The following is a 13,293-nucleotide window of genomic DNA, read 5'->3' as shown; positions in this document are numbered from 1 at the left end:
AAAAGTCTGAATACAGTTGAATATCTCGTAAACGTAAACCATGCAATTGTGGAAAAAAAAGTTTGACATAGTCAAATGAATATTATCGTTAAGTGCGTCTTTCTAAACCTTACAACTTTTGTCTGAAACTTTTTTCCAAAATTCCAAATTGGTTTACGAGATATTCCACTGTATCCAGACTCGGTTCACTTGTATAAAGTAAGGCATATTGTAATAAGATACGTGCATTTTATATCTATTCTATATATTTACTTTAGAGAATGAGATATATCTCGTCTAAGATAGTTGGATATAATGCAGTATCGGACTTTTATTACATCGTATATTGTAATATATATCATGTACGACATATATTTACAAAATTATTAATAAAAATATTAATAAAAACATATTATTTTTAAATGAAACAATTACCGTATATAATCAGAAGATAATTGTTTTGTATGATCCTCCACATTTAATAAAAGGAATACGAAACAATTTTCTCGTAAAAGATATTAAAATAAATGTAAAATCGTCAACTACCAGTGAGCTTGCTTCTTGGGATGTCATAGAAACTGCTTATCAAATTGACACTCATAGTTTCACACTAAATCGGCAGTTAAAGAAATTGACAGATGAGCATGTAATAAAAAACAAAATTAAAAAAATGAAAGTAAAACTAGCAACGCAGGTGTTCAGTGCGACTTTATCAGCATTCATCGAATATAATTGTCGAATACAAGGTAATTATTTAAAATTTTATAATAATTTTTAATACAACAATTAATATTTAAAGTAATATTTACAGATATAATTGAAATTTCGAAAAGGACACATCTCTAATAAAAATTTACATTTTACTGGAAGTAAAAAAAACTAAATTCTGCTCATACAGCTCATGAAAGAAAAATGGTAATTTACAAAGGCTAATTAAAAAAAAAGCAATCTAATAATAACAAAACGTTTTCAGAACAAGAGTACGCATCTAAATTACATTTTTGCAAAAAACTATATAATATAAAAATTTGAGATGTGCTCTTTTCGAAAATTCCTATTCAATTTATGTTATTGTTCTCATTAAAGACGTAATTTATTTTTAATACATATTTAAAGTAATGTATGATAAAAAAATACACAAACAAGACACAAAATATTGAAAAGTATTTTTATTTATTAAGGTTTTGTCGATACGGATATTGGACTATTAAAAATTCCACAAAAGGAAGGATTTGTAACAGCCAAAGTTTTGGATTTTTTCAATAAGTTGTTTGACTCCGTAAATGGACTTCAACTTCAGTCAGATACACCCTTGCGAGTTGCTGTAACAAAAAGAAGCCAGCACCATTCTTTTTGGAATGATGCCATAAAATTTTTACACGACATGAGGTTTGTTCATAAAACAACAAAAAAACCAATTTCTACTCCTTCTTTAAAAAATTGGATAACAAATGTGAAAGGCTTTAAAAAAATATGGGCACTTGTAAATAAAGCAGGAATAAAATGTTTGAAGACACGATATATAAATCAAGATCCACTAGAAAATTTTTTTGGACTAATAAGGAGTCATAATAGGCGTAATGTTAATCCTACGTGTGCAAATTTTGAATCCTCTTTTAAAACATTATTAATAAACAATCTAACGGGTAAACGTACTGTAGGTGGAAATTGTGAAATTGATAACGATGGAGAAGCTTTATTTTCGTTGCGACACTTTGTTGAAAATAGTATTGAAATACGACATACTTCAAATTTAGATATAGAAGAAATACCCGAAATTAATGATACGTCTATATCAGTACAAAATAAAAGTGCAAATACTGATAATTACAAAATCATTACTAAAAAATTATTATCTATGCAGCCTTTTAAAAGTTGTTCTTCTTGCAAAGAAGCTATCTTATTAAAAGACACTGAACGTGCTGTAAATATTGCTTTTATTACATGCGAGAATAAGATGTCATCTGTATGTTTTCGTACTAACATATCTAAAAAGTTAAGTACGATTATTGAAGAACATATTAATTTTTCATATTTTAAATGTGCAGAGCACAAACAGGATTTTACTACAATTTTTTTACAAGTAATAATAAAATATTTTTATATTCCTCAATGGTGTTCAAATATTAATAAGATACTTAGAGGTAAATATACCGGAAAACCGCGGAATGTTATAGAACAGCAAGCTGTACAATACTATCACACGAAACTTAAAAAACATGTATAAACGTGCACTAATTTTTGCATAATTTTTTTCAGTATATTTTGCATTTCTAATACAATTATATTCATAAAAGCAAATTATTTCGATTGTTTATATACTTATATATACTTATATAATACTAGCTCATATTATACTTATGTTTATTATAATTATATTATGCTGTACACATATAGTATAAGTATAATAAACACTTGCTTATAAGTAATATACTGTTTTATTTTATATATTAATAAACGTAATAAATACATATATTTCAAAATATAAATGTGTCTTAATTTATTTTATAATATAATTATTTATAATTTATAATCATATATTTATATTTATATCAATGTATATATATATGTATTTATATTCTTTATAATTCTACTTACCTTCAGAACACATTACCGACAATCCGCGAGTTTTTACCATGGTAGTGTCAAAAAACCGGTCTATTAGCCCAGGTGGCGTTGAAACACTATCTTTACTTTTTCATTGGGAGTTTCCTCCCCCTGGTACTACCTTACTTAAGTGCCAAAATACAACGCAATACAGAATTAGAAAAAATAATTTAAAAGTGTGCAAATTAGAAAATTGCACATTATTTCTGTGGAAGAATTATCTAACCGATTGAACAAAATGGAAGTAAGAAATATCTGCAATTAGTAGGGATTATTTTAGTAAAAACATTAATTATTCAATTGATTTTTGTAATAGTATAACAGATATTAGTCGCAATAAAGCTTATCACAATAAAAAAGTGTGCAAGTAGAAACTTGCACATTGCTTCCTCATAGTTTTTAAGTGTGCAAGTAAAAATTTGCACACTCCTTTCTCATAATTTTTAAGTGTGCAAGTAAAAACCTGCACATTGCTTCCTTATAGGTTTTAAGTATACCTTAAGGTTTTAATATACTCCTCGAATTTCATGTTTCTAGGTTTAGAGGTTTAGGCTGGGCGTAGATGAATCAGTCGGAATATTGAATTATATATGAATATATATTAGATATATGTATGTATCCACACACACATACACACATTATTTTAAACTTATTGCACACGTGTATTGCAAATTAATTAAAGAAAACAGCAATTTGTTCAAAATATTTATTTATAAAAACTAATGTGGAAATTTCAATAAGGGTATTTACTCAAATTTTGTAAAAAAATTCCCAGATTTTCTAGAAACTTTACTCCAAATTCACACTTTTGCATTGTTTAAAAACAAAAATAATTCAAAATGAGCAAAAATGAAATAAATTCACAAATTGAATGTGCAAATGCAAATGTTTACTATGAAGAATATTCTTTGCCTACTTTTTCTTTTGCACGTCTCAGCCAAGTTTTAATGGCTTGCTCAATTTCTTTTTAATTTTCCGCTGATTTATACAGTAGAGCACTTTCTAAATAGAAAAAAAAAACATAATATAGACATAATTATATATTTCAAATATAACTATAGTTATAGTTATTATACAGGGTATCTCTAAAGTCTGACCCAGCCCCCTGGATCTCAGAATCAGCTCCCAGGTAGCACATATTAGTTTCACGTACGTTTTTTGAACGTATACGTAGTTTCATAACCGTAAAGAACCATTAAGAAACGTTTGAACAAAAATGTTTTTGAAACCATAATTTAAAGAAACGTATTTTTTACGTTTCTACAATAGTTAACAAAAATATTTCTTAAATTTTTTTTTCAAAATTGTTCGGGCGCGCAATAAACGCGCCGAACGAATCGCCGAATCCGTTTCGCGAGAACGCGAGATAATTGCGAGTGGCTTCGTTCAGCCCTTTAACTATGAGACGACCGGGGTTTCAGTTGAACGCGGACTCGATCGCTTGTTAGGAAGTTGAGTGGAAGGCCCAAAAGACAGCAATTGATTTATAATGCATATAAACTTTATTCAATATAACAAAACGAAACTGACGAAACGCGAGATGTACAGAAAAATTAGTGCGAATGCACTCGGCGCGCTGTGACTTGTAGCATGCGTAGTTTTGAAGTACGATTTACATAAATGCGCACTGAAACGCGGTAGAAACGATAGACGGTATCGCGAATGCAATTGTCGCGGTGTGACGGAGTTGCGAAACGCGGTCTAACGTCCGATGCCTACGGAGACGCGGTAGGTGGATACGGCAGGAAGTGAAGCACCGGGGTCACGACAGCGAGAGGGCTCGCAACGAGACCGAGCGTGCTCGACCCCGCGGAATCGTGATCGTCGGTTTGGTAGGCTGGAGTTCGGGGACCTGAGAGCACTCAGTCGAGACTCGGAGCACCGGACCTCGTTTATGTGTCGCCCTAGGAAGTTGGATAGGGTAGGCTTCGTCGAAGGCAGCAGAGAGCCGGAGATAAGACGAAGTGTCGGCTCCTGTCGGAGCGCCGGCTTATATACCGCGGCGCGGCGGGTTCGTTGGAAGGGAGGCCGGCGGTCGGGCGAGCCGCGTGGGGATGCTGACGCGCGCTCGCCTTCGGCGCGGCTTGGCTTTTTCCGGCGGTTCCGAACTTATCGAGCATTTTGCGTGAGAAGCAAACGAAATGTATATCGCAGTACATATATATATAATTTTTACATTACTAAATTGGGGGAATCCCCAACAAAAATTATAATTTGCTATATCTATATGTAATAGTTTTAATAACCTTTTTTTGAAACATTTAAATTTATATTGCATTAATAATTGCACAAAATAAATCATTTTATCCATGCACATATTATATATCCACTTATTTACTTAAATTAATTTTGTCTCCTACCGGTCGTAAATCTATTTGTCATTGGACAAATCTGAGCATAGAAAAGTTCAAACAATTGCAAAAATATATGTTTGCAATAAATGTTCTGCTGAACGTGGTCATTGAAAGTACATTTATGTTTGTTCTGTTTTGAAGAACTTCCTGGTGCACATCAGTAGTGTAATCCGTTCTCGAGCGGAAATCTCTTGCCCAAGACTCTGTCCAAGCTCACCGCGTTTATCGATCGTACCGGCATCCTCAGAGTTGGAGATTGCCTCAAAAACTCGTTGCTCGATCCGGAGTATTCACCTTGCCATCCTACCGAAAGACGACCGATTGTCCCAGCTCCTTATCGCGGACGCTCACCGGCGAACACTTCACGGCGGGACCCAGCTGACGTTGACCTATTTACGCAGAGCCTACTGGATCATCGGCGGTCGGGCCCCCGTGAGATCTCACATCCTCCGCTGTGTAAGTTGTACCCGGTACCGCGGGGTTCGGGCCCAACAGCTCATGGGACAACTGCCGCCCTCCCGGGTCACACCTTCTCGCCCATTCCTCACCACGGGAGTCGATTACGCCGGCCCTATCACACTGAAATCATGGCGAGGGTGTGGCGCCAAGTGCCACAAGGCTTGAATAGCCGTTTTTATCTGCTTCACCACCTTGGCGGTCCATTTGGAGCTCGTCACAGAATACACCACCGAGGCCTTTCTCGCCGCCTATCGACGGTTCACTGGACGTCGCGGCATCTGTCACACACTATTCAGTGACTGTGGCACTAACTTCCTTGGTGCGGACGCCGCCCTCAAACGGCTCTTTGATGCGGGATCAAGGGAGTCTCAAGAGCTCTTTCAACTATTGATCAACGACGGCACTCACTGGGTATTCAATCCACCGGCGGCCCCTCATTTCGGGGGGAAGTGGGAATTAGCGGTAAAGTCAATCAAGTACCACCTACAGTGGACGATCGGCGACACACTCCTGACCTATGAGAAATTCTCAACTCTTCTGGTCCAGATAGAGGCAGTACTCAACTCTAGGCCCCTGTGCCCCCTCTCGGACGATCCGGACAATATCTCGGCACTCACACCTGGGCACTTTCTCCTCGGCGAAGCTCCTACCACTATCCCGGAGCCTTCTCTCTCTGCGGTGCCAACCTCCAGACTATCTCGGTGGCAACTCATCCAGCAGCAGGTGCAACATTTCTGGGCCCGATGGTCAAGAGAGTGTCTACAACACTAACTCTCCATCTCCAAATGGCGTCACCCATCCACGCAGATTCGAGTCGGCTCGCTAGTCCTGCTCACTGACGAGCGACTGCCCCCCTCCAAGTGGCCCCTCGCTCGAGTCATCGCACTCCACCCGGGTGCGGACGGCCTCTGTCGGGTAGTCACGCTCAAGACGGCCACCACCGAATTCCGACGGCCCATCACCAAGCTGGCGATCCTCCCGGTCTCATCGGATCAACCTCCTACCTGACTCGGCCTCACCGGAGCTGCATCAAGCCGTCATTCTCCAACCCTGTTGTAGAAGGCGGGCGGAATGTTTGGAAATTATATTATCATTCCTATCTCGAGCGGCCATTTCCGAGCCGACCAATCAGCGACGGACCCGAGTTGACGGATCGATATATCGACTGTCGCGGAAGATCGCATGCTCACATCGACGCTCTCGTTGTCGCCATCATTCGTTTTCGGGTCCTCTGTGTAAGACGGATGCAATACGTGTGTCTCTCGTGACTGTCGAATCGAAAGGCAAATACTGCTTGATAGTACGGTGATCCTCAGACGCTTCAAATCGCGAGTGACTCCTCAGTGACTGACATTCCGGACACCCTGCTGTGAACCGCGCGAGCTCGGCCCCTGGGCCTCTCGCCGAGAGACACGAGGTTACGATCGGAAGTGCGCGTGGCCGGTACAACGAGGTGTTCGTCCGTTGCGCGAAGAGTTCGCCGCCTGCCCCCTCGCCGGGCACCAGATTACGTGTACCGAGTAATAACAACGCTTATAAAACATTTTTGAAACGTGTATGTGCTACCTGGGGCTTTAGATATGAAAAAATGTTTTAGATAAAAGTTGCAGGATATTAATGGGGACAGATGATAAAAATATGGAATTGACTTTAAGCGATTTTTTCAAGGCCAGGTACGAGATATCTCGGGAAGTCCTTAATGAAAGAGAGCTTTATTATGGTGTTTTGAAAATATCTCGACAAGGGCTACAAGAATATGTAATAAAAAATGGGGTTCCATTTAAAAAATATTTGATCACATAAACTTGACCTTAAAAAGGTCATTCAAGGTCAAGTCCATATTTTCATCATCTGCCTCCTTTTATATTCTACAACTTTTATCTGAAATATTTTTCCATATCTAAAGCCGTTTCCGAGATCCAGGGCGTTGGATCAGACTTTAAAGATACCCTGTATAAAGCACCGACAATACACACAAAAATTTACAAATATAAATCCATTTTTAGACAATTTAGACTACTTATGGGTTTTAATTACATATTTGATGTTATTCAGCAAAAGAGCAACGCAGATGTGGTGGTACAAAATATTTCTGACTAAACTGTAAAATTTACTACGTTTAGCTTAGGTTAGGTAACGTGATATCATTACTTCTGTAGTAATTTACTCAGTTACCCGGAGTGAATTATAAGTTTACTACAAAACCCCGTTTACGCAAAGAAATTATCGTAAGTTACTACAGAATTAAGTAACGCTCGTGTAAACATAGTAATTAATTGTATCATATTTGATCTTAATTGTAGAAACTGCATATATATAAATTTTAATAGGTTTAAAGGATCTAACTTTTATATATCATTATAATGATATAAAGCTGTTGAGGATAGAAACCGAAATTCTGTTCGCGAGGGAGGAATTGTTGGGTGCTGTATCCCTGTCAACGGCCCTGACCGCAGAGCATGAGACCTCGATCTCAGACAACGGCCCTGCCACGGAAAGTCGCCCAATAATCCTTCGCTCCCGTTCAATTCTTGCAAACTCACGAGAGTCACGCGCACGCGTTTACGCGGTTTCGTGCAACGCGGCTCGATCACGGATCGATACGATTCGTCCCCCCTGTAACACACCCGGCTCTCCGCCGAGCCATCCTCAAGCCGGAACCCGGAACACGACTGTCTCCGCACGAATCGGTATAATCATAGTAGGACTTGAGCCGAAAAGTCGATAGACCGTTCGCCGCGACCAGTATACTCTCGATTGATCGCCGCGCGAAACGAAGGTCATACGCTCCACCAGCCGTCTTCAACGGGGAAGTGGACGACCTCAGTGAGCAAGAACGCAATTTTCCTCACGGCCTCTCCAAGCGCTCGTCTCCGAATCCGGCTCGTCGCTCTCTGAACCTTCCCGCCGCGAGGCGCATAAACTCTCGTACGTGCTCCGCTTGTGGAGACCACGCATCTCAAACTGCATTTTTTTTAAGACTGTGTGTATTGTAGTTGTAATTAAAGATTACACAAAACGAAACGGCTGCAATTATTTGCTGATACTCCTCACCGATCTCAGGAACACGCTTCGCGTCCTTGTCAGGGCGAACTCCGGCAAACCCTTCGTGTCCCAAGGTTTCCTTGGCCGGACACGAAACAAAAGCCAATGGCACACAATACAATTTTTAAATGTAAAAAAAAAGGATTACCTTTGATTTAACCCACACAGCAAAATATATCACTAAGATATCGAGAAGATATCTGAATAACGGAATATCTGATTGCGCAAGATATCATGAGAATATCTCAGAAACATCTCCAGGATTATAAAAAACTATGATAATTTTATCTCAGATATGATATCTGATTCTACATTGTGACGTGACATGGTCACGTCCCCTGTCCAGACGATAGTTCGACCGGGGGGAACGTCCGGGATGTCGTCTCCGCCGGAGCGGGGCGGGGCGACAGCGTTAGAATTTGGTACATTATATTATTTCCGAGAATTTCAGGTGTCGAGTAGATGGCCAGGAGAAAATTGTAACGACTTGAGTCGCGCCAGGGGAGTTTACGGGAGGCGTTCTACGTAGGAGTTGGCCGGCGGGCGGGTCACGATGGGGCCCATATGCCGATGTTGCTTGGAGCGTCTCGCAGGGCGAGCGCATCAGCCCCGATGTTCGCCGGGATAAAGCCTGCCGAATCGCGAAGGAGGGAGATCGCGTTGTTATCTCGATCGCGTTGGCCGAGCGTCCGCTCGGTGCTGCTCTCGCTAGTCGACGAGCTCCGCGGAGAGTGTCCAGGTGAAATGGCAACAAGGTGCACGGTCGCTGTCGCGCTGCCGTCGTCGCTGCCGCGTCCGCACGGGATCCTGTAATTGCTCGCGCGGAACGGGAAAACGGGATCGGGGTAGACGCGCGGATGCGACGCGCGAGCGACCTGCAAAGCTGACAGTTCGCCGCTAGCTAGTGAGAGACAGAGAAAGTGAGGGAGAGAGAAAGAGAGAGAATTAGAGAGAGAGAGAGAACCATGGGCAACTGTTTGAAGCGCACCGCTGGTAACCAACTGGACAATACCACCCTCCTGAGCAACAATCCCGAGCCCAACGTGTCCGCGAGCGGATCCTCGCAGGAGGGCCTCGGGCCGCCGATCCCCTACAACCAAGCGGCTCATTACCAGTCGATCGCCACGAGGGAACGTCATTTGCAGTCCACCAACTTGAACATCGGCCATGGGATTGGAGTCAATCTGGTGCAGAGCACCGGCTCGGCCGGCTTGAGCGAGGAGGAGCAACAAGTGAGGATTGCGAAGCGTATAACGGCAAAATGCCACGGAGCATTGCCTACCGGTCGACGGAGCCATGGCCTGGCCAGCCTGGCCGTCGTACACTGGCACCAGAGTCGCGACCCGGTCAGCCGGACTCGAGAATAGGCTTTTCAAACCTGCCGCCGGCGAGCGAGGAAGCCACGAGGGGCGCTCGGCTTGCATAGGGCTGATCGGCAGGGAGGGCTTGCAAGCACGGCGTGCGCAGGCGCGGGCCCGACGTGATTCCGCCGGGCTAGAGGATTGTCACTGTCGTGTCGGCGTGGCGAGAGACAACATCCCGAGAGGACCGGCAGCCGAGCTTACGGAATTTGTAAGGCCACTACTCGAGCACTTCGTAACCCACGTTTGGGTGCAAGTAAGATCGTTCTGACGGCCGGGGCCCTTCCGAGAGTCGCGTAGAGTCGCGGGAAACATGCTTATAGAATCGCGTACTATGTCGCGAAGTATTTTGTAGCATCGCGTTTGTGCAGATGAGTATTACCGAGCAAGTAATTATTAAATGGAATACTGACGGAGGGCTCGGCCAACAAAGTAATATGGGATCGCCCTGCCCGAAAAATTCGCACGCGGCCGACAGTCACCGTGTGATTCGTTGTAGTTTTCGTCGTGTCTTAGCGTTTCGTGTAATAGCGTTTTGTGTAACCGCGTGATGGGTAATGTAGCGAGATGTCCTTCGCGCCGAGGTGGACCGTATTGTCGCAGAACGGGGGAGTAATTTACGCGCAATCACGTCCCGGGGCGTGAGGCACCTGTCTTGGACCTTTGGGGCTTTTCGCGGGAGGCCCGCGTCTAGCTATTTTGGGACCATTCGCGAGACGTCGCGGATGGTTATTCGGCCGTTGGAAAATCGTCGCGCGTAGGTATTGTGTCTTGCGTTCGTGTAATCGCGTATGGTGTATTACGTTCGGGTAACTGTGTCTCGCGTATCGTGTTCGTGTAATCGCGTATTGTGTATTGCGGTCGTGTAACTGCGTCCTATAAGTTGCGTCCTTAGGCTAATTTCCGCGTTATTGTATCTCGTAGTTTTTCGCGTTTCGCAGCAAAACATTCAAGAGAAAAATTGTAATTCACCGATTCATTTTAAAGAAACCTGCCGATTTATTCTGAAGTAATCTTCTCTCTAAGATTGTAATTCACCGATTTCGTCTGAAACAACTTGCTGATTTATCCTGACGTAACCTTTTCTGTCAAATACATTATATTTGTATTATTGTTATTTGCGTGTGTTAACTGCGCTACGTTCCCTCTCCTCCTCCGACCGCGATTACCCGAAGAAACTCACACCTGAGAGAATTGCGATCTTGTGGATCGTGGTGCGAGGAATCGCACCTGGCGCCCAATAATTCGAGGAATTATTTAGTCGAGCTATCATCTGGGTTTCTGAGTCTTGTGATTAATTTTTTTTAAGATCGTTTGTGAATAGAAGCGACGGCGCGCTCCTTCACGGCCGGCGAGACCGTGAAGACATCGTCGTTGTCGTCACAACATATATGTCGGATATCTATGCCTCATTTAAAAGCAGTTATGTTATATACAACCTAAATAGCAAGAAGAAAAAAGAATTCTTTTTAAATTTTCGATTTATGAAATTAATTCTTTTCCGTATTTATTTTCTGTTCTAAAATAATTCTTAAGAGTTCATAAGAAATTCATTTTTATGTCACCAATTCTGAGTCCTTTTTCAAATATAAAAGAAGTTCTTTTCATAAGAATTTGCAACAAATTCAAAATTATGCTTCGATACTATTCCAATATTTTGCATTTTGCCATCTCTGTACTATATGATATCTCGGAGGTATCATGAAAAATATTAGAGCCAAGTATCTCACAAGCTCGTCTTTTATCCTAGTGCGTAAGAATTTTTGCTTACAAAAAGTTACTGGCGCATGTAGCCGCGTCGCGGCAGCGCATGTTATTAGCGCTCGCCCGAGCGAAAATCTCCTAGTCCCCTTGCGGCGAGTTACTTTCGCGCCGCGGTTGTTATCTCCGGCGCCGCCCAAATAAAAATTTTTTAAGTTTTCTCGCGGCGTGTGGCTTTCACCGGGACGAATCGGTACGGCGTCCAAGTTCTCTCGGATTGTTTTATTGGCTATGAATAAACTTGGGTTGATCTTTATAAAATATAAGAGCTAACGGTAATTATACATAAAAAGACCCCACCCGCCAATGACCTGGACCTTGACATATGTTGTCAAGGTCATCCTCATGAGTGGCCTTCAGAAGTTTTTAGCCGGCGGCCGTTATTCGTTAAAAAGTTATTAACAAAAAAAGTTTGGAAAATATAGCAGCTATTTTCAGTATTGGAAGGCATAAACGATTAATTTTTTTTAAAGCAGAGAATACTTTATTTTGCGAAAAAGTCACTGCTTTACCAAAACACAACATTTAAAGCAGTAAATTGTTGATAAATTGAAGTCTTTTTGTTAAAATAGAGAATATTTTATTTCGCGAAAAAGTCGCTGCTTTATCAAAACACAACATTTAAAGCAGTAAATTGTTGAAAAATTGTATATTGAATATATATGAGTATTGGAAGACATAAATGACTAATATATATTTTGAAATAGTTCACGCATACACTTTCCACGCGAAACGAGGTGCCACATGGGTTCGTGGCGTGCTTTACAAGTTCGTTTATTGTATATCGCCACAAATATTCACACAGATGATCAACTAACTTATCTTGTTTAATACCACCTCTACTTAAACGAGCTTGTAAAGCGCGCCACGGACCCATGTGACAACTCGTCTTGCGTGGAAAGTATATGCGTGAACTATTTCGACATATATATTAGTTATTAATGCTTTCCAATACTCACATATATTCAATATACAATTTATCAACAATTTATTGCTTTAAATGTTGTGTTTTGGTAAAGCAGCGACTTTTTCGCGAAATAATCGCGAAATAAAGTATTCTTTGCTTAAAAAAAAAAACGTATTGTAATATTAGTCGTTTATGCCTTCTCAAAATAGCTGCTATATTTTCCAAACTTTTTTTGTTAATAACTTTTTAACGAATAACGACCGCCGGCTACAAACTTTTGAAAGTCACTTGGGAGGGTGACCTTTTTTTGTTGACAGGGGAGAAATCCACGCAGATACCCCCTCCTCCGGGTCGAAGAGGGCAGTTATGTGGGACTGTAACCCGCTATACTGTACCCCCCGGGGGTTCTTCTCGGCACTGTGTGGGAAGGCTCCGGGAACTTGAGATATCTACCATAAGCCCCCCCCCCACCAGGAGGGTGACCTTGATAACATATGTCAAGGCCAAGGTCATTGGCGGGTCTTTTTATGCATAATTACCGAGCTAACTATGAATCGGCCATATATTTGAATGCAAATGTTGCAGAGATGTCTTTTTCAAAGATATAATGTGATATCGAGTAATGATGTCCTGCAGATATTCTATAAATATATGAAAATAAAATCTCAGATTTCACTTGAAATTGTAAGCATAAAGATATCTGGCTATATCTCAGATATAGCTTGCTGTGTGGGAAATAACGTATAATTTTCGACGTGATTGACGTGAGATCCCGGCCTGCCCGGCCACAAAAGGAAACAGAAAGAGATCAGGATTGGAA

General features: G+C 41.3%; 1 protein-coding gene across 1 annotated transcript; it reads left to right on the top strand.

The window, feature by feature from the left end:
• Positions 1-9,277: 9,277 nt before the first annotated feature.
• On the top strand, positions 9,278-9,811 carry LOC112452222. The gene has a single exon (XM_025012336.1). The coding sequence runs from the start codon at positions 9,410-9,412 to the stop codon at positions 9,809-9,811; it is 402 nt and encodes a 133-aa protein (XP_024868104.1). The 5' UTR covers positions 9,278-9,409.
• The last annotated feature ends 3,482 nt before the right edge of the window (positions 9,812-13,293 follow it).

Source organism: Temnothorax curvispinosus, unplaced genomic scaffold (assembly GCF_003070985.1).
Source record: "Temnothorax curvispinosus isolate PA1 unplaced genomic scaffold, ASM307098v1 QBEX01003061.1, whole genome shotgun sequence".
NCBI classification, from domain to species: domain Eukaryota; kingdom Metazoa; phylum Arthropoda; class Insecta; order Hymenoptera; family Formicidae; genus Temnothorax; species Temnothorax curvispinosus.
Note: the sequence above shows the minus strand (reverse complement) of the source record. Positions and strands in the feature narration are given on the sequence as shown.